The following is an 18,821-nucleotide window of genomic DNA, read 5'->3' as shown; positions in this document are numbered from 1 at the left end:
TTTATATATTTCCAGGACGACGTACTTGAAGGAATAATGAGTTTGAAAAAATTTGACTGTAATAGCAGAACAAAAAAATCTATTTTATTGCACTAATAAAAATTTGCATCTCTAATCTTTCATATGTACAGATCGATAAAAGTACAAAACAGGGGAGAAATACTTTCTTACTAGCTTGTATTGTTGATAGTAGCACCTCATCCCTCAGTCTACCAACTAGACACACTGGGATCTTAATTTCAGTTTCGAAGCTGAAAATAGAGCACTGTTTTCATTACTACAAGAAGACAGGACTTCAAAGGTCTCTCTTGGCTTTCCTATTTAGAAGAGTTAACAGTGAGTTTACTGTTTTTGCTATAGTGCAGTTCATTAAGGCAGAGGATTATGAATTAATAACCAAAAGGTCCCTACACACTGAAGGATAAGTAAATGAGAATACTTCCTCCTCCAATTGAATGAACATAATCAAATAGATTTTATTTGTAGAACAATTATGCTACTGCAATAAAATGAATTTATTTTGAGCCCTTTTTTACATCTTCAACATGGGTGCTAAAAGGTTTAGATTATTCTGCAATGCAAACATGAAAGGACTGTTTCCTTTCATGTTTGTGTTTTTAATTAATCTTTCAACAGGAAACAGGAAACCTGTTGATAGTTTCCAGATCACAGTTTCACAAAACAATTTGTAGACATCGCCGATCCTTAGTCTGCAACATAAAAAAGCAAAAATGTCTAAACTGTGATGCATGAGTCTCCTTTTCATCACTGCCTCTCAGTCCAAAAGGTGCCTTATGATGCATCAGCTCATCTCAGATTGGAGGTGAAACCTATTTATATTTCTGCCTCATGCGATGCCCGTTCCTTCCTCCTCTGGGCCAGACAAAGATCAGAAACACCCAGGCTTTATTTTTTCTTTTTTTCTTTTACCAGAGCTTGCCTGCAACTATTAAAATGACAAGGCTGGCTCGTGGCATGAAATTAAGGAGCGGAGGCCCATTGAGCTGCCCAGCTGATGGAGGCAGCGGATAATAAATCCAGGGGAGGAAAAGGTACAGGGAGAATGGATGAACGTGGTAGCTCAGTCAGCCTCAGGGGCACTCAGGATGCCTTTATTAGCATGGCTGTTTTATTCCACACCTCTTTCTTTCACCGACCAAAAGCATCAATATGCACACTTAATCTCGAGACAGCGATGTGCTGTATATTTATGCTGTAAGGCACAATTTTTCTTTGTTTTATTCATTTTAACTAGGCAACTAGAGGAAGGTGTGCGCACGTTGGCAACAGCATACTTTTAATTTAGATTTACAATGGTAATACAAACAAATCATAGACAGAATGAATATATTTATATAGTACTTTTCTAGTTATAGTGTTCAGTCAAAGTGCTTTAATTCACCAATATGCTTGTCTATAGGCAATCTAAGGTAAGTTATTTGCCCAGGAGTTAGGAGGAAGCTGGAATAGAATAGAATAGAATAGAATAGAATCTTCATTGTCATCTGAAACATTGTTCAACAGAATTTGGGTGCAATTCTCCAGATAAAAACAATGTCTCACATAAAAATAGACTTTAACTAATTACTAATATTGAATTTATCCCTTCATAAATCTTTAAACTTTACTAATTACAGACATAAATATAGACAAGGTCAATTTAATTACTTTGCAGCAATCAGAATGGTCATGGCAAATGGGTAAAAACTCTTTCTCAGTCTGTTGGTTCTATTCTCCATAGATCTGAAGCATTTTCCCGAAGGCAGCCGTTCAACCAGTACATGCAAAGTCAAGCTACTCTAACCACTGAGTCACAGTTGCCCACTTAGTTTTGCATTCATTTCCAGTATGACCGCTCCTGAAGAAGATAACCCATGGCTGAAGTCCGCCAGCTGATTGCGTCTTCGGCGTGACTCGTCCAGTGTGTGCTAGCTGTGAAAACTGGTGGGCATCAAATGATTCATCGTACTCCCAGTGTGTTCTCGCTTGAAATCCCACAGCAGACTGGTCACACAGACTGTCTGCCATCACTACATCGCACCCTCGAGCTGCCAGGCTGGCTAACCCTTTCATAAATCAACCTTTACGGTGCAGTCACAAGCTTTCTCTGTGACTCAGGGGTGTAATAGTGGCAGCCCCTCCTGCCCCACCGCGGTCCTTTCAGAAGGCACACACGTGACAATAATCATTCTAAATAGAAAAGCAATAAAATATTACAAAATATTGGTAATTACAGTTATAACAGTGTTATCAATGCTACGTACAGTCTACAATGGCCGTCCAGATTTTTAATAAATTCAAAAAATTTGAGTATTATTGAAAATTTTATTTATTTCAGTAACTTAGTTCACTAAGTAAAATACATAAAGACAAAAAAATGTTATGTTAAAAGCTTTATTTTGGGAAATTTTGATTATTTTCTGTCTATAGCTAATAAAAATGCAACAATTAAGATTTGAATATTACATCGGACAAAAAAAAAGACAAAACATTTAATTACCAAAAATGTTGCTCAATGTTCCAAAAAGCAAAATTTGCCTTTCTTCCTAATAAAACTACCAGCAGTATGCACTGCAGAAATATGTGGGGGAGGGGCCAAGCTTCATTATTCTATGCTTCAAACATCTGAAAACACTCTGGTACTTCGTCTCTAGAATCTCATTTAAATATCTGTGGGAAAAGTTTGGTGGGAATTATTTTGTATCCATGTAAAGCTAGCTTTTTAAAACCTTGGTAACTTCATATGGGTAACCAAATCATCTCTGTAAGTAAGTGTTACTTAACTGTGAATAAAAACAGTTACCTGCAAATGGTCAGGCATTGGACTCAAGATCCACTTTCAAAAGTTATGGGAAAGTCTGGCTCACTGGATATAAGATGGAAATAAATGAGGTTTGATTAGGGACTTGTGCACAAAACTGCGATTTGCATGTTTTTGTGAAGCTGAGCAGCAGAATGGACATTTGTTTTATTTCTTTCAGTAGTAAATCTGTTTTGGTTTGGGCTCGTCATTAGCGTGGCAGCGTCTGAAAAAGCCAAACAAGCGCAGAAGGAGCTGCGAGATTAAACGCAAAGTTGGCAGAGATTCATACAATCCAGTACAGCACTGCTGGAGAAAAAGAGAGCCCTTTCTCAGAGCTGTTTCCTAAACCCTCTCTGTTATGGATCTATTATTTCTTATGTAATGACGCGCTCTGTGCCAGGGTCTGTTTGGCTGTCATTGAAGCACCCAGTGGCCTTTTTCTTCCAATAATGGAAGAAAAGGGCTTGAAAAAATGATGCAGTGTCAAGTCTGGAAACCCAAGCATTCACCCAACAGTCAGACACAATGGCTTTCAAAGCTTTGTTGGCTGTAAGAAAGATGTCAGTGAGTCCTTTTTAAAAAACTTTTTTTTTTGTACTTTACAAACAGACCACCAGGTTTTTTAGTCCAATATGTAACCGCCCTCATAATTTAGCCCACTTACTTTGGAACAAACAAGCACTTTATTAATTTTTCAAGGGGATTAAATAATTACTCTCAAAGCACTCCACTTGCATAACTGTCATGTTTTGTGGCTTAAGCCTGGGCAGCTAAAATAAAGTTAGCTCTTTTTGACCCAGTACTGTGTCTCCTTCTTCTCATCTGCAGGGTTTTTAGGACGCAGTCACTTGAATGGTATTACAACAACGTGAAGAGCCGTTTCAAGAGGTTCGGCAGTGCCAAGGTTCTGAAAACCCTGTACAGGAAGCACATCATCGAGAGAGGAACGTTCTCTGATCTCCCAGGTAACTTCAGCGTCTGTCTTTCCTTTGACTTTCTGTGGGTGTGTGTGTGTGTGTGTTTGTGTGTGTGTGTGTGTGAACTACATCAAGTCACCGGCCTGCTGCCACATTAGACATGGTCGGATGAAAGGGATCTGTCCGGTTTGGCCGGAGACGTGTCAGACTTCATCAAGCCAAAGTTATCGGGTCTTAGTTGGATCCACAGATAGGCTTATTATTCTGCTTTGGTAAATGATCACTCATTTTTTTTATCAACACATTTTGTCCTCTCTTTCTCTGAAGGATTAGCTTCTTTCTGTCTGACAGGCTAAAGTAATGTTTTTCCTCACAGACTCAGCTCTCTAACATCAGCTTTACACTGCTTGGAAAAACTTTGTTCTTCAACTTTTGAGACTGGGATCTGATGTGACGCATTTTGAGATATTTTAGCCTACCTCCTGTTGCCACCCTGGTTCTGTTTCAGAGATTTCTTGACTTTACAAGTTTGGAAGTATTAAACCTGAATGTGACCAGTGAAACTCAACCAAAGGCAGTTCATATTTTAACAAGCTGGTAATTTATTCATTTTTTTTTTTTCACAAAGCTAATGTTTTAAAAATGGCAGTTTGGATTATTGCTCGCTATTGGACATGAAAGTCGTTTTATCCGAAACATTTAGGTGTGACAAACATTTTGTCTTCCATTTTTGGAAAATATCTGCTGTAATTAATTTGCGTTTGAGTTGATAAAAGTGAAAAACTGTCGATGAGCTTCTTCCTTGTAGCTGTTCTCCTTGTTAATCTGCTTTGACCAGTTGACATCCTGCTCAGGGCGGCCAAGTGGGCTTCTGTTTTTAACCGGCTCATGTTGAACTGTGTTCTGACCCAGTTGCATCTCGATCAGGCTGCGTCTGGGGCCTGACAAAGAGGCATTATTTCATATCCTGATTCATGGGATTACGGGGATGAAGAGAGGGCAGACGGGATGATTTGGGTCGGGCATAAGGCGCAAGTGGATGAGCTTGAGATGAAGGGATGTTTGGGAATCCGTTGAATCTACAACATATACAGCGTAAATCACCAGGTATCGTAAAGTGCACCGATGAAAGGATGCATTTTTGAAATTTGCAAAACAGAAATTTTAATCATTTAGCTGTCTCAATGATTTAATTCTATTGGGTTTGTACCAATATTTCATGCATTAGTCACAACTTTGGCTGTTAGGAAGTTGAATATCAATGTGAGTTGCTACGTCTGTCATTTTTATTATTGTAAAACTCATTTTGATCTTTTCCACTGTAGGGTGGTCTAAGCTTTTCAAGCTCTTTTCTGCTAAACTGTCGATTTGGACTAAATGAGCTCCCCTTGTCCATTTTGGTTTACCTCTCCACTTTTGTTCATCCCTCCTCTCTATTCTTCCATCATCTTTGGTAGATCATGTTTCATTTCTAACACCAGCCAAATGGACTTTACTGCCTCCCGGTTTCACTGTGTGATTTAAGCATGTAAGACTTTGACATATTTGCATGTGAGTGTCCGGTAAGCCATTTGGATCTTCTTATAAGAGCGTCTTGGATTCTTATAGGAGAGGCTGATATGTAAAGATTGCTTGGGAAATAAGATTTATATTGGGTGTTGTGTCTTTGATTTTTTACTTTTTCCCTCTGTTTCCCTTACAGTGAGAAAAGACGTCAGTGTTGTACGGCTGGGAAAGGAAACTGCCGTTTTTATCTCCTTTTAATGTCAGATGCCATCTAAAACCTCCTTTTCGGTGAATAATGACACATTTTAAGAGTTGCGCTGAGTGTTTGAGCAGGACAGATTTTCAGTGCTCTGCAAACGTATCAGTGCTCCTTGAATTTTCCATCTCTGGCTACATTATAACCGGAAACATCATTACATTTTTGGGGGATTTTTACAGACCAACACTCCACAGCACAGCAGTGATTTTGTATTTAGTCCCCTTAAGTGAATTAATCTTGTGCTGCTAATATAGACGGAAGCACTTTGAAGTATATTTGTACTACTTTTACTCATCTAGAGACAGACATTCACGGCCATTCTTATTTGCCAAGTAGCTGAAGTTCATCCAGACTGGATGGAGAGCATCTGTGATCGTCATCTGCCAAGTTTTGCCACAGATTGTAAGTCCGCACTTTAACCCGTCTATTCTAACAAATGAGCAGCGTATTCTTCAATACAGCATTATTAAAATCTTTTAAATTTCCCTTAAATTTTTTTTCTCTTAAGTCTTTGAACTACAGTTTTATTTTTTTATTTTTTTCATCAGAAGACTCTAGCTCTTTGGAAGCAAAATATGAAGGATGACTGATGACTCCAAGACTTTTGCACATGACTTTACAGTATTATTGCTTTTAAATAAAGGTGTCTGGCCTAATTTCTCTGTTAATTAAAACCAATGAGTGAAGCTGACTCAATCCTGAACAGAAAGTGGCTGCAATGCTAGATTTACATGACAGAAATATAATTTTAGGGTGGTTAAAGCAGCACATTTTATAAAACAGGTTGCTTTCACTGAAAGTCCCTACATTAAAGATTGCAAACTAAATGGATCTAAGGACTTAGCTAAAGCAGTTAAATTACTTTTAAGTGAATAATGTAAAAAGAAAAGAAATTAGATTCCCTTGTCATTCTGTGAGCTGTGTTATTATCCTTCACTTTGGGACAAATATATATTTACCATAAATAGCATATTGTGCTAAAATAGTGCACAGTCTGCAGTGATCGTGGAACCCATTAGCTTTTTGTCATTGTTTTTATAAATCTCTCTTTATTTTCACCTCATTTTTACACTCCTCTAAGAAACTACTTGAACATTTTTATGACGGGTAAATCAGGTTTATTTCTTGTTCGGGGATTAGTGATGTCCTAGTTTAACTCCCCTGCCTTTTCTGTCTGCTGTTACATCCCTCAAAACATCCGTGGGAAGCTTTGCACCTATCCAGAAAAGATAAATGGAGAAATACTAAAGCCTAGTACCACCTTCTCACATGTGATTTTCTCTAGCGGAAAACCAAATAGAGAAAGGAAACTGCAAGATACGGTTGCAGGCATTGAAGTATTTCACAGCTCCAATCGTATGTTCTCTGCAAAAATCAAAGAGATATATTTGTGTGTCTGCATGCTCATGTGCAGTCTGTTGACTGATGCATGCAATGTTAAGGAAAATGATATCTAGTTAGCATTTGCATGAAACTAACTATCTTCAGGGCATTTTTTATGGGTTTAAGCCAGGCTGCCTTCTGAGAATGCCACAGAACCGGCTTCATAATGACTCCATTTTTGATTTGGCACTTAAGTTTCAGGGGATACCAAGTTTTCTAGGTCGAACTAATACAAAAACATGGCTTTGTAAGGTTGAACTAAAGTGAAAATTTCACTTAAAGAAATTAAGATTCACACATAGTCTAGGGCTTCTCGTGTCTTTAAGGTTGCGTTCACACTGCAGACTGAAATGACCCAATTCCGATATTTTGTCAAATTGGATTTCTTTGCCGGGGCCGTTCACACTGCCACACATATGCGACTTGTATGTGTTCTGCAGTCTGAACGGGTTAAAGGACCTGAAAGTGTCCCGCATGCGCAGTAGAGGGCACAATAGCGTCAGCGTCCTCAGTGTTCTGCCAACCGCCATAAAAAGAAGTGCTCAGTGTTTGAGGAAGTCAACATGGAGGCTAACAGTGGAGCATAGCTTACATATTTGAAGTTGTTGTCCGACCGGAGTAGCATATTAACAACTTAATCCTCATTATAGTCTGTCGTGGTTGTTGTTATACGTCCCGCTTGTGCGCATCAGGGCGCAGAATAGTGAGATTTGTCCAGTATCAGTGACGTTCAGTTCGGATGAATGTGACCTGAACGTTAGGTTGCATTTGAGTCGGATACGTATCGGATACGCAAGTGGCCTGGGTCGCATTCGAAAAGAATCCGACATGTGCTGTTCAGACTGTCATGAAAAGATAAGATACAGGTCGCATTACGTTAAAAAAAAATTGGAATTGGGTCACTTCAGCCTACAGTGTGAACGCAGCCTAAGTGATTCCAGAAGCTGTGTATAATGGAAATCTAAAGAGTGTTTCTAAAGAGTGACCTTGGTTTTCGTTTCGGTGTTGTTCTGCCAAAGCAGCAGCAGATTTTAACAGCAAACACACGCAGAGGCAGGTTCACTTTCAGCAGATCTATAATCGGCCTTTTTAGTGCACTTTGGAAAATGAACCTGCTGAACTGTGGCTGTGGTCTTTCAGACACTTGGCGGGCTTTTGGCCGTGCTGGAGTCATTTGTCATGTTGGTGCTGTTTGAGCTGAAGGCTTGCAGACCCGGAGCTCCGGCTGGAAGGAGCGGAGGGCAAATGTTAAACAGGAGCCCAGAGCTACCGCTGGTAAAAGGCAAACATCTGAGCTCGGGGGTTGGATCCAAATGCTTTTATGCAGATTTGTTCTTCTGTTTATGCATTCATATATGACCTAATTTTTGACGTGATTTATGCAGGATTGTTTTTTTTTTCTCCTATTACCGGCTGAACATTTCCAATCCCTCTAAGCTGTGTCTTTTTATTTTATTTTATTTATTTTTTTGCTACTCCATTTTCCTCTGCGTTCCTGCATTAAGGAAGATTAGTCCAATCAAAGACAGATTACTTGGGTTGCTTTTGGAAAAACTGTGAAAATTAATTACAGAGGACCCGTTGCTCCCTCATTTTGTGTTTCATCTCCGCAATTTCAATCTCTAAAGCTTTTGTTATGGCTAGTTAATTTCTTCAAATACTCCCCAAAAACAGACACCAGTCAAAGCTCAGCCTGACAGTCATTAATATTTGGTTATATATGTTCTGCAGCAGGAAACAGCGACTGAGCTGCTGTTTGTGGTATAATTTATGTTTATTACAGATTTAAATGTCAGCTCCATCACATTATTGTAAACTCCCAACTTGATCCCAAATTAAAGAGACAATAGACCATATGTGTGTTTGTTCCTCTCCTCCACCAGCCTGAATGATATAAACAGTCATCCTGTCAGCTCAGCCATTGTTCTGAGGACTTTGTTTACGGGGCTCGTGTGTGCTGCCAGATGCTGCGCTGTAATTGAAAGCAAACCGTCTGGACTGTCTGTCCTCCTCCTCCTGCTGCTGCTGCTGGCACTTCAAGAATTTTTTTAGTGGCTTGTTTATTTATACGTCCTCATTTCGCTTCATTTTTGTTCAGAGGATCTCTGCTTTTTTTGTCTGTTTTCGAGACCCTTAAACTATGCGGCTGTGTCTTGTTGTGTTTTATTAGGATTTTCAATGAAAGGTCAAACTGAAAAATGTAATAACGCTGAAGTTGAAGGAAAGCATTCCTGTTGTTTTAAAGCGATTTCTAGGAATAAAGACCCAAAAAGAAAGAGTGACATTCAGTTTAACGAACTGATTGCAATTCTTAAGCGCTCCATTCCCGTTCTGAAATATGGTGGTGGCAGCATCAGTCTGTGGGGATGCTTTTGGTTAGCAGTGACGGGGAAACTACTTAGAATAAATGGGACAATGGAAGGAGCTAAAATACGGCAATACTGAATAAAAAGCCTTTGGAGAAAGACTTGAGACTGGAACAGAAATTCATCTTAATGAGACACATCTTGAGCTACAGTTGAATTGCTTATATCAAAGCACCATTGCATCGAAACCACTACTGCCATCTATTGGCAAAAGTAAATATCAGCTGACATTTGTGTCTAAAGTAGGTGAGGTTTTCAAAATCCAGGGCAAAATGACACAAACAGGAACTTATTTATTGCTATAGTAATCATATAAGTGGTTCTAAAAAGTTTGAACTAAGTCAAGCCAAGACCACATACACAAAGCACTTTCCAGATATTTATTTGTAAAAATAAAAGGCATTTATTGTGCATTTTTTGTATCATTCCAGCAAATAAAATACACCAAAATCAGCTCTATTTGGCCAGTCTGTGCTCAGAAACAATGAATTTAGTTTCACTTTGCCAAATAAAGATAATGTTTTGTATGTGTGCATATAAATATATGAATGAGAGAGACTTTCTAAATATGTATATTTGTATTGTTTTAGCAAAAATAGGATGACAAGATTGAATTAGTGTAAATATACGTTGATCTGCACACTCTGTTCTGTGTTCAGGTATAAGGGCTATAACCGCTTTTTGCCAGGCACTGCATTTACTTCCTAAAGAGCATTCAGATCTTGTTGCATTTGGACAAGAAAAACAACCAAATTATTGCAATTAATGGTCTTTCACAGTCACCCCTAAGTGGGCTGCAACCTTAAAAACTGAATTCACCTCCCAAATTTGCGGTTTTGTTGTTCTGCCGCTTCAGAATGCAGATTTTAGAGCTGTGGTTAGGAAGTGCAGCCTCTCTGGTTTACCTCAGCCAACCCTCTAGGATTTTCTACAGAAGAACTCTGTTCTTGCCCGTGCTGTGTGGGTTTTCTCCTGTTTCCTCCCACACTCTATTTCAATCAATCAACCCTCAATAATCTCTTAAGTAGTATAATCAGCATCTAAGGAGGGCAGGATTATTGGAGATGAAAGATTGTGATTGGCACCTTTTGTTGTCATAATTCCTTTAATGCTTAAGGTCTCATTTAAACACTTAGTGAAATCTTTGTCTAAACGACTTACAGTAAATTTGAATTGTCCTCAAGAAGACCAGCTATATATTCTGTAATATGGTGGATCGCTGCCACTCTGCATCAACGGATGTAATACTGTTTTATATTCCAGCAGGTACTGTATCATTGCTGTTGTTACATTATTCATATAACTTACGGGTGAACAGCATTCATGTACAGAATAACCTAATCCATTTGGTCTTATTAAAGCACCTAATTAAGCATTTATTTATTAATAAGGCAGCAGAATCATTTTAAAACAACACATACAGTAGTTTGGGTGCATTGTTTTTTTATTATTATTATTGTGTACCACTATTGTTGAAGGTTTGTAAATCCTCCTTTTGCCAATAGGACAACATTCCAGTCTTAAATGATGTAGATCTTTGATTAATTCTGTTTGGACAATCGATAACCAAAGTCATGGATCCTTCCTTATTCTCTCAGCACACAGCTTCTCTTCAGGATTTGTCTCCAGGACTTGAGGTGGTCATGGAGTTAATTTGATCAAGCCTATGTCTATGCAACTTTGGGATTTTATTCGTTCAGACGATTCGATGACTAATGTATTCACACAAAAACTTAGCAAAAACAAAATCTGCTTTACTGTCCTTTTTAACTATGTACTGCAGTTTTTCTTAATGACTCATCAAAGTTACAAAGCATCCAGACCTCCACTCATTGTTTGGTACTTGAAGTATTCCCATATTTTAGACCCTTGGGGTTTTTAAAAATAAAAACTAAAAAAACCTTTATAAGCTATCTTATTTGGTTTTAATCAGACTCTCTTTGCACCATATTTACTTAGAAATACAGATATACCAAATAACTGCAGCTGATCTCTTTCTTAAAACTGAAATCATAAAAATCACGCCTTAGCTAAAAAATAATGATAAACAGCAATAAACCATCAATGGTACTGAGGAAATCGCAGCTGCCCTATTTCATAAAACACAATGCACATTCCTGAAAATCCTCTCAACAACTCAACAACAGTATCTTCAGTCAGAGGCTTTGTCTGAAGTGCTTTAACACAGACCACTACAAGAGATCTTTGCTGCTGATCAGTATTAATTTAGTAGTAAATTGAGCTGAATCGAATTTCCTCCCTTAAAACCAACACATGCTTCGTAGTTCAGTGTTTGCTCTCTTCTATTTCCTATTTCAAAGCATGGCTAGGAGAAATGACGTTCTTTGATATATATCCCATCACATGTTCTATTTATATCCCAGGGCAAAAGAAAATCATGGATATACCACACTAACACTAACTTACAAGTGTATGTTTGAGAATTTTTTATAGGGTTTGGATGGAAATAAAATCAAAATTTCAACTCACCTCCCCAGTCTTTCAATTGCATGGAGATATACAACAATATTTGTAAAGGAAATAGATACAGCACTGCTGTTTGCTAAAGGTTTAGTATATGCTTTGCATTCAAGAGCACGATGCCGCGGGCTTCTTCCGTATGACTGGCAAGTTTATTCAGCGTGTGCAAGCAGCGTTTGTTGTTTGCCTACCAGTCGGCGAGTGAATCTTTGGAGGTGCCCCCGTTTTCTCTGACAGCAGTACTTTTGTGTCTACATCATCCTCCGCTGCTGCAGGTAATTCCACCGATCTGTTGTCGTCTTCAGAAACCATAATCCAGCTCTAACCAAGCAGAAGCTGCAATTCTGTTCATTCAACGATTAGACTGACAGGGGAAAGGTCAGAGGAGAGGGTGATGTTCTCTGGGGCTTCCTGCACTGGGCTGTGTGCAGGTTGAGGGCCGGGGGGGGGGGGGGGGGGGATCTCCTCTAGGGAGTCAGATGTGCAGAGAAACAACAAACATTGTGTTTTCTTGTTGTGTCGCTGCGTGTCGATGTGACAGGTGAAATTGCCGGTTTTTGCACTCCCGCTTTGAAAAATCTCGCAGCACTTTGACAAACAGCAGTTCTTCTTGAAACGATAAAGCGTACCTCGCATACGGAGCTGCTGCTCCTTCTGAATGAAAAGTAGAGGGGGGAATGCTACTCTCTTCATTCTGATGCATTTCAGGTTTTCCTCTCTAAACGGTTTTTATTAAGTGTTTTTCTGCCCTTTGCGAGAAGGCTCATGTTTAAAACTTAAGGGACTTGTCAAACTTTGAGTGTGAGAGTGAGGAGTTCATGTGCTGCTGTCTTGGCAGTTTGACAGCTATGGCAGGGATATGTGAGCCTGGCCTGTGCTGCTTAACCATCAGGTTCACACTGAACCACATTCATCTGTGTCTGTGTCTGCAGCCTGGCCATCAGGCTGCGCAACGGGACTGAATTAACTACAGAAACTAGGGATCTGGCTAAGGAAGGCAGAGGAAAATGACGACATGTTGGAATAAGTCTGTGAACAAACATGGATCCAGCTTTCTCTTATGTTTAGTCTGTTCTATGAGTTTCCATCGAACTTGTGTCAAGAAATGAAAATGAACCCAGAGGTGGATTTAGAGATGGACCTCTCTCTGCTTTGCCATGGTGGTTTGGCAATCAGCAGCTATGTTTTTTTTCAGCAAGTTTCTAGGCTTTAAAAGCTGCATGTCCAAGTACAACCACTTCACTTTTACTGCTGGATTAATGAGAAGCCCCCCAGGAGGCCTATCATACTGCAGCTAATGGGCCTCTGAGGGAATGTGAGCTTCTAAAAAGGGAAATCTTTTAACCAATAACCTTATCAGAGTGGTTCCTGTCCTTTAAATTAGACCAATTAACATATAATGTGACTGAATTCACCTTTATACGACATTTGTCTTGCAGTAAATGTAGGTTTTCCTTGAGAATTGAGCAACATAAAGATAGCAGGACTGGAACAAAAAATAAGGCTTCAGAATATTTTGGCATGCGTGTATGTGTGTGTGATTGCTTTGAGCTGGAAATTAAACGATGAGATGAGCTGTCATTTTCTTTGAGCTCTGATTTTGTTTAGAGAAAATCACAATGAAACAGAACTTCACAGCCGAGTAGACAACAGAACCGGGTTGGAAATCCAGTTGACAAAAGGTTTCATGACATGGTGCTCCAGCCGTAACCTGCTTTTCACGTGGCTGCAGCTGCGTCTCAAAGCAGCACAATTTGTGCAGGATGTTCGAGTTTAGTTTCGGTGTGAGGAGAAACGCTTTCATGGTTTCCCTTCCCTCCGTGTTTCAGAAAGCAGCGTTCACGGCGGAAGCAACGATAACGATGGCAGCGTCTGCGGCAGCGACTCCGTCTTTTGCAGGCAGAGTGAAGGTGAGAGATGTGTTGATGAGCGGTCGGTACTTGCGGCGCTGCAGACGGGAAGTAATTGCCGTCAAAATTATCTTTGCCATTTCAGAGCCTTTATCTTTCGCAGTCTTTGTTGATATTCACCCGCCACCATCAACGTTTGACCCCTTCATTGTTGTTCTAAACAAATACACACACAAACATTTAAGCAGAAATCCACCCAAACATACATTTAAAATCAGGATATATATATATATATCCTTTCTTGTGAGAATATCATCACACCCAATCTGAATAGTGAGCTTTGTGAATTCTTGATTCAATGTCTTCAAGCCCCGACAAAAACAACCCACACTGTTGATTTTTTATTTCTTTTTTTCTGTTCTTTCTGTCCGGACTTTTTCCTGTTTGAAGGGGGCCTAAATTTTAAGAAATCACAAAAAAAAAAAAAAAAAAAAAAAACTGAAGCTGAGTAGGAAGATAAATATGTATTTTCGCCCTGCAAATGGCAAGTTAGATAACTTTCGGAGGCTTTAACCCTGACGTATGTGACCATCTGAGCCATGTTTGTTGTTGTGGTAACAGGACACAGTATGGCAGAGACGCTCACAGTCGCCCTGCGTGTTGCTGAGGAAGCTATAGAGGAGGCCATCGCTAAGGCGGAGGAGTTCCGGGACAGTCTGGTAGGATGCTGTTTTACTTTTTTTTTCTTTTTTTTATGTTCTTCTCCTAATTTAAATATTTACTTGACCAACTTTCCCAGCCATGTCCTACTTCTTTCTGTCTGACCTCTACATAATTGAGCCTCTTTGAATGAAACGTGTGTGCAGGAGAAGCAGAATGAGGCTCGGTATCTGCGGGACCACAAAGATGAGCTCATAGAGGAACTTGCAACAACAATTGTGCAGAAGGTGAGCTGCGAGAGGCTGTTTTGTCTCTTTACAACATTTTGATTTTTCCACATCGTCAGCAAGCAATAATGGAAACCATCATTATTAAAATGAGAATGAACAAATAATGAACTCATCTTGAATCAATTTGCGTTGATGTCGCATTCAAGCATGAAACATTGAGTCGAAGTGGTGTAGGTTAATTGTTGTAAGATTATTCTGGTGTCCTACTGTGATAAGGAAGCTAAAGACTATTGAACATATTGCATTAGTATGTTAGAATATGTTTATTTTTTGGAGGTTTCTATCTCTCTCTTCTTTCTTTCTTTTGTCCCCATCAGATCATTCAGAGGAGGAAGCGATCAGAGATGCAGACAGAGTATGACTTTGTCTGGCCACAACCTCAATCTCTAGTCCAGACCGGTGAGCTGCCATCTCCTTCTCAACCTCACACTTCATCACAGGACCCTCTGAAGAACCCCTACCCTCTGTGGGTGAGTCCCTTTCACCCCAAAATGTCTGGCTGGTGGGTGTAAACCGTATCTGTGTGCAGAGACGGTTAGTTGTTGTTTTTTTTTCTTTCCTACCTACAAGCTGCATATTTGCTGTCTTGTTTGATAGCCTGGTTTATTTTTCTGCCTGTCCTATTGTGAGCTTGCCGTTCCCTCTTAGTTTATGGAAAATGGAAAAACAAAGTGTGCAGACATGGTGCTTTGTAGGAAAATAATCAAATGTTCGAGTTTAAAAGTTGAAGCTAAGTGCTTGGTCATTAATTTTGTGATTTTTTTTTATGGGATTTATAATTAAATCCAAAGAGCTATCCAGACCACACATCTTAACAACCGTAAACCTGCCAAGCACTCGCCCTCTTGGCTTGTTATTAATGAAGCACTTGAGGTTATTCCAAAAAAACACAGAACTTTCTCCATGTGATCATTTATCATTTATTTTGGGCATTCAGCACAATCGTTTTCTAATGGACAGCTGCATTATGCTGCACTTAAATGACCAATGTTACGAAAAAAATACATTAATTAATTTACACAGAGTATTGCTTTAAAGGTGAAATGAACCCTAAAATTAACATTGATTTAGTAGAAATGCTGGGCACTCTGTGGAGACTTTACCTAGAATTCCCTCTAATATCACAGTCGTCTGGCCAATACTTGTTTTCCTCTCTACTGTAGATTTTTTTTCCCCCCTCAGTAAGTTAAAGAAATGGATACAAATTCCTCTCTAAATGTCATTTGAACAAATTTCGGAAGCGGTTTCGGCTGATCTGAATAGAAAAAAAATGAACCTAAGACGATTCAAACGAGCAGTGTAGTTTGCAATCCTTCCAGGTAATGTTTCAATCTGGAGAGAAACGAGACGCTGCATACACAAGTTCGTAGCAAAAACCAACCAGCAGCAGATCGGCCTCCCACCGGATCCTGCTACCAGCCAGCAGGGACTCATAGATTTGTCATTGTCGTGTGTGTGTGAGCGGAGCATCAAAGCTGCACCCCCCCTCCAGGCCTCTCAGTTTCCCGCTGTTTCACTCAGGGAAGATCAAAGTCCTGTGAAATACGCATGGATCCTCCTAAACTTCTCAGTCCGCCCGTTTATTAGCTTTCTCACAAACACACTCACCGAGACACAGCGGATGCAAATGGACTCTCAGAGCCGCCTCACTGCTTGGCAACACTACAGATTAAGATCATATCCCACTTGTTATGAGGCTTTATGCCTTTTATCTTAAAAGCGTTTATCCTTTTAGGCTTGCCCTGAAGCTAAACACAGAAAGCTATTGTTAACCACTTAAATAACGTCTTAATGAACTCTAAAATTATGAGCCCGCTTTGAAGATTTCCTGTAAAATTAGAAGTTGTGCTCTGAAAATAAACAACCCCTTTAATTAATTTGTGTCCAGAGGGAGATTTTGTTATTGGGAATCAGTGCATGGTATTTTATTTACTTGTTTTGGAGCTCCACCTGCTGTTGGGACTATTAAATCACGGCCAGAGTTTTTTGTTTTTTGTTTTTTTTCTTGTCCGTTTGGTTTTTTTTTGTTTCTTTTTTCCTGGACAAAATAAGGTGAAAACTAACTAAAGAAGTGTTCGATCGTCTTGCAGCGGTCCCGGTCAGCATTCTCCTTCACCAGTGACGACTCCCCAGAGAAGGGTCCAGAGGAGGAGGAGGAGGAGGAGGCTGCTGCTGCTGCTGCTGCCGCTGGTGGAGGCGCTCTGCAGGAGTACGCTTCCCTAAAGAGGGAGGGCAAGGCTGCATCGCTACCCGGCTGGAAAAGCATGGATCGCTTGGACAACTCAAGTAAAGATCCCAGTCTCGTTCACCTTATCGCTTGTCTTGATGCAGAGTCTGAGAGAAGCGTTTATATCCCTTTAACTCTTTCGGTATTTGTCACAAAGTGTCCAGTGTATTTTATGGGGATTGTATGTTCTAGAGATCCACACAAAGTTCTGAAAACTGTACTTTTAATCTGATGCCCCAAAATAAAATCTAGTGTGACAACTCCAAATGCTACCACAGAATGATTTACACCAAGGAGCTAAATCCTGTGGCTCTTTTAACTTTTCACAAGGGGTCTTAATAAGCCTCTGAATAACTCTGCAGCAAAATGTCGGTCTACATGTCGTTGGCTCAGGGAGGCTAAATTCAAATCTATGCCACATTTTTCAGATTTTTGTATTTCTAAAAAGGGTTGAAAGTCTCGTATGTTTTTTTTTGTTTGTTTGTTTGTGTGTTTTCTTTTTCCTCAAACATCCTGATGGCTTTGTGCTTCCAGGCGCATCCTCGGTGCTGCAGAGCCCGGACGGAAACTGGATCGCTCTGCACAGTTCACAGCTCTCCCGGCCCAGCCTGCTCACCAAGAGGAAGAGCCTGGTGTTCAGCGTCTTGGAGAAGGAGTCCAGCGTGGTCTCTGCGTACGACGAGATGGGCTCCGACTCGGAGGAGGAGGAGGACGACGACGGCGGGTGGGGCGCGGCGCTCCAACAGTTTCGCCGCAAATTGTCAGATGAGACTTACTACACGGACTCGCAGCACGACCCCGAGTGGACTTACACCCAGCACCCCGGTGTGACCTCGCCATCCTCTGGCCTGTACACCAACACGGAGACCCTCAACTCGGACTCCGAGGCCTCGTCGGTGCTGTCTGCATGTCCTCGCAAACCCACTCACAACTTGTTGAGGAGGAAGGGACCGGCGGACTCTCAACTGCACCCTCATCAGCAACCGCTGTACCATCTGCCCCTCCAGCAGAGCTTATCCCAACACTCAGCCCACACAGAGGCGCTGGACGTGAACTTTAACCCCAAGGTGATGCTTTCTTCATGCATTTCATAGAGGCAAAAACTAAAGGCAGGTTGGAGAAAGAAAAAAATCTCGGCGTCACAATTTACAGACAATGAAATGGTTCACTCCCTTCCTCTGATTTGTGCCTTTATTCCATCTAAATGTTTTGATCCTTGTAACCTCTATGCAAACTGTTCAGTAAATGGTTGCAAATGAGTAAAGGTTGGAAAAAATGCAACTAAAGAGAAGGAGAAATCAAATGTATTACAATGTTGAGCATAAAAGAGTCGAAGAATTATGCCGACACAAATGATTCATTTCAGATTTGCTCTCCCATGCAACAAGTTTGTTGCTATTTTGTTCATGTTACACACCCTGAAAAACAGATTTGTTAGTTTTCTAGCTGAGTTATAAACACAAGGGAAAAGGATTGAAATCATTAATCAAAGTCTCATTTTACAAATAATTTAAAAAATCATTTTAATAGAGATGGTTACACTTTTTACATCTACTCTGCTTATTAAAATACTAATATTCATCCAAATAACCAATCTAGATCCATTCCATGGTAATTTAACCTCTGGGTGAACTTGAGAAATAAACACTTTGTCAAAACTGTTGGGATCCATCTTTTAATTAGTGAAATATCCACAATAACCACTGAAATAACATGAAGCTGACCAATGAAAGTCAGACCTTTCTTTTGAATTGTGATTCAACAGAGTCATTAAAAATAAAATCTAAGAAAACAGGATTGGACAAAAATGAGACAGACATCTTTATTTCCTCTGTTACAAGTTTGAGTTAAGAGGAAAATTCTGTCCACATTTTCCCCACAAATGAAACTTATTTTGTAACTTTCATTTTGAAAAGGTGACGGGAGACAGCAGCGAGGCGGACGACAGGCAGTGTGTCCGAAGATCACGGAGACGCAGGAAAAGCAGAAAAGAGTCGTCAACGGACCAGAACAAACCTGGAGGTCCGAACCATGCACAGTCCATCTACCCCTTAGCACAGGTAGCACTTCTAATTGTTG

The 18,821-nt window shown here is 40.1% G+C and overlaps 1 protein-coding gene across 3 annotated transcripts in view; it reads left to right on the top strand.

The window, feature by feature from the left end:
- myripb (myosin VIIA and Rab interacting protein b) overlaps positions 1 to 18,821 on the top strand; it is a 114,804-nt gene that overhangs the window by 85,681 nt on the left and 10,302 nt on the right. For 2 of the 3 annotated variants that reach the window (XM_032552234.1, XM_032552232.1), the window contains exons 4-11: positions 3,632 to 3,768; positions 13,545 to 13,625; positions 14,187 to 14,284; positions 14,432 to 14,512; positions 14,833 to 14,985; positions 16,606 to 16,801; positions 17,277 to 17,809; positions 18,656 to 18,802. In XM_032552234.1, the coding sequence (XP_032408125.1) occupies positions 3,632 to 3,768; positions 13,545 to 13,625; positions 14,187 to 14,284; positions 14,432 to 14,512; positions 14,833 to 14,985; positions 16,606 to 16,801; positions 17,277 to 17,809; positions 18,656 to 18,802 (1,426 nt within the window). The remainder of the gene's footprint in view (positions 1 to 3,631; positions 3,769 to 13,544; positions 13,626 to 14,186; positions 14,285 to 14,431; positions 14,513 to 14,832; positions 14,986 to 16,605; positions 16,802 to 17,276; positions 17,810 to 18,655; positions 18,803 to 18,821) is intronic. The other variant, XM_032552233.1, reaches the window with a different exon arrangement.

This window comes from Xiphophorus hellerii, chromosome 21, assembly GCF_003331165.1.
Source record: "Xiphophorus hellerii strain 12219 chromosome 21, Xiphophorus_hellerii-4.1, whole genome shotgun sequence".
Lineage (NCBI taxonomy): Eukaryota > Metazoa > Chordata > Actinopteri > Cyprinodontiformes > Poeciliidae > Xiphophorus > Xiphophorus hellerii.
This window is presented reverse-complemented; position numbering and strand designations above follow the sequence as displayed.